The sequence below is a fragment of the Cyprinodon variegatus genome, unplaced genomic scaffold (assembly GCF_000732505.1).
Source record: "Cyprinodon variegatus isolate N-32 unplaced genomic scaffold, C_variegatus-1.0 Scaffold222, whole genome shotgun sequence".
Lineage (NCBI taxonomy): Eukaryota > Metazoa > Chordata > Actinopteri > Cyprinodontiformes > Cyprinodontidae > Cyprinodon > Cyprinodon variegatus.
The window spans coordinates 138693-140934 of record NW_015150675.1 but is presented as its reverse complement, the minus strand read 5'-3'; the positions used below and the strand labels follow the sequence as shown (position 1 = coordinate 140934).

At 35.5% G+C, this 2242-nt stretch overlaps 1 protein-coding gene across 1 annotated transcript in view; it reads right to left on the bottom strand.

Moving 5' to 3' along the window:
* LOC107088562 (neuroendocrine convertase 2-like) overlaps nucleotides 1–2242 on the bottom strand; it is a 319033-nt gene extending 316791 nt beyond the window's left edge. The window contains exon 1 of the mRNA XM_015380822.1: nucleotides 2126–2242. Coding sequence (XP_015236308.1) covers nucleotides 2126–2134 — 9 coding nt within the window. The 5' untranslated portion in view covers nucleotides 2135–2242. The remainder of the gene's footprint in view (nucleotides 1–2125) is intronic.

Here is a 2242-nt window from a genome sequence, read left to right as displayed (position 1 = left end):
TTTTAATATTCTTTTTTTTGTTTCTGCATTTTTTATTTTTTTTTTTTCCTACTTGCTTTGATTCTGTTTTATCTTCCTGTATTTTAATCATGTAAAGCACTTTGCATTGTCTTTGTACTGAATTGTGCTATACAAATAAATTTGCCTTGCCTTGCCTTGCCTTGTATTGACGTAGGTTTACAGTGTTTCTCTGCTAAATGTTAGTTTTGAACCAAATTGAAAGAAATATTCAAATTTCTTACAACTTAATTCATCAGTTGTACTTAAATTCTAATTATGATTTAATTAAAACAGTTAATTTTCATTTAAAATAAGTAAAAAAACAACAAAACATAATCTTCCAAAATGCTGAATGTACATTGGCCTTATGTACCAAAGAACAGCTTTATCTTTTAGTAGATATTTATTTAACAACTAAATTTTAGTTGCTTTTTGTTCTATGGTAGGGGATTTTTTTTTCAATTTTAGGCAAATAAAATTTCAAAGGAAAGAAAAACAAAAAAAGATTTATTGGAACATAAAATTTTATTTAAATAATGTGAAAATTTCACTTGGTTCAGTGCAGATCTCTGTTTCTGCAGCTCTCTTTCATATATTAAAAATGACAAACAATGCCATGTTTTTGGCAAAAAGAATAAAAATAATATAAAATCCTGTTAGTCATATACATACCAAGACATAAGCATGAATGGGGGTCTGGGGCGGATTTAGGAAATTTGGAGCCCTAGGCAAAGACAAGCATGGGGGCCCTCTGAATTGAGAAGACAACACATAAAACAGACCTATTATACAGATAGAGAAATGTTAATAGAATATACATCCATTATTTGTTTTACATTTTGTCCCTCTCTTCTTCTCCGTTTTCCTGTTTTCCTCTCTATGTTTTGTTCTCAGCTGACTTTTCATGCTGTCTCAAAAGGAATTATTTTTTCCAAGTACTAAGCTCACTTAGCTGATTGCTCCTTCCTGTGTTTCCCAAAAGGCGACGGCAAAAGTAAATAACACAGTCCTTCTTTTCACTGTAGACAAGCCATGATCTGCTTATCTGTTCTCCATTTTCATTTAAATGAAATAATAGCTGCATGAATCATGACAGCAGACCAGATAGAGGAGAGCAGGAGGCGGGGTTACCAATCTACTTGCTCTGGAGAGCAGAGTTCGCTGCTTTTAGATGTTGTTGCCAAAGACTCCAGTAGCAGAAAAAAGCTGCTAGAGTTGGCGCTAGGTGTTTTTTTTTAATAAAAGTTGCAGCTTTGTCTGAAAAGTCACTAATTATAGCGACAAAAGTGCTAAGTTGTCTTTACACCGTTTGTTTTAAAATGGTTTTCTGTTGTCTGGACCTTTCTGAACATATTTAGCAAATGGATGGATCCAAGGTCGTGCCCCCACGGATGGGGGGGCACACTTAATATTATAAGCATTCTGATGGCATTTTAGCAAAAGGATTTTTATCAAAATCATATTTAATGTGCACAAATAAGGAATAGTTATATTAACCCTACATGAACAGAGTTTAATGGCGGCCCCCAGGAACCTAGGCCCTAGACAACTGCCTAGTATTGCCTAATGGTAAATCCCCCCCTGATGGGGGTTAATCTAAGGTCAAGTATGAAAAACCAGCAATGGATTTTTACAATAAGGAAATTTTTCCAACAGCGTGTGTGCACTCTTCTTAACACTCAGCTCATTAAACCTCCATGAAAGGTGCAAGTAATTACAACACTAGGTTATCACCTGAACATATTAAAACCATCCACCATAGGGCACCAATCCTCTTATGCTGCTGCTATACACTGTGCAATTATTAAGAAAATGTGGTTTAAATGCTGTTTTTTATGTGAGGGAGGAAATACCAAATAAAAATAAAAATAAAAAATAAAAAATTGAAGGAGAGAACAGAAAATGTGGTTTTGCTGCTGTTTTTTTTTTATGTGAGGGAGGAAATACCAAATAAAAATAAAAAAACTGAAGGAGAGAACAGAAAATGTGGAAAAAGAATATCAGAAACTGAGACTATTCTCTGATGGGGAGGGGAGGGGATGAAAGAGGCTCAATTCTCACTCCCACTTTTGCATCACAGGACAGGTTTGCAAGAGTGGAAACAGGAAAAAAAAACGCCACTTACCTTTGTCATCCAGGCGACAGAGCCTTCCCACTGACGGTCTGCCTCCTGCTAAAGCAGCAAAGCGGGAGGTCGATGGTTTCCAGACGGGAACGTAAAGAAAAGATCGCGTCCATTTAT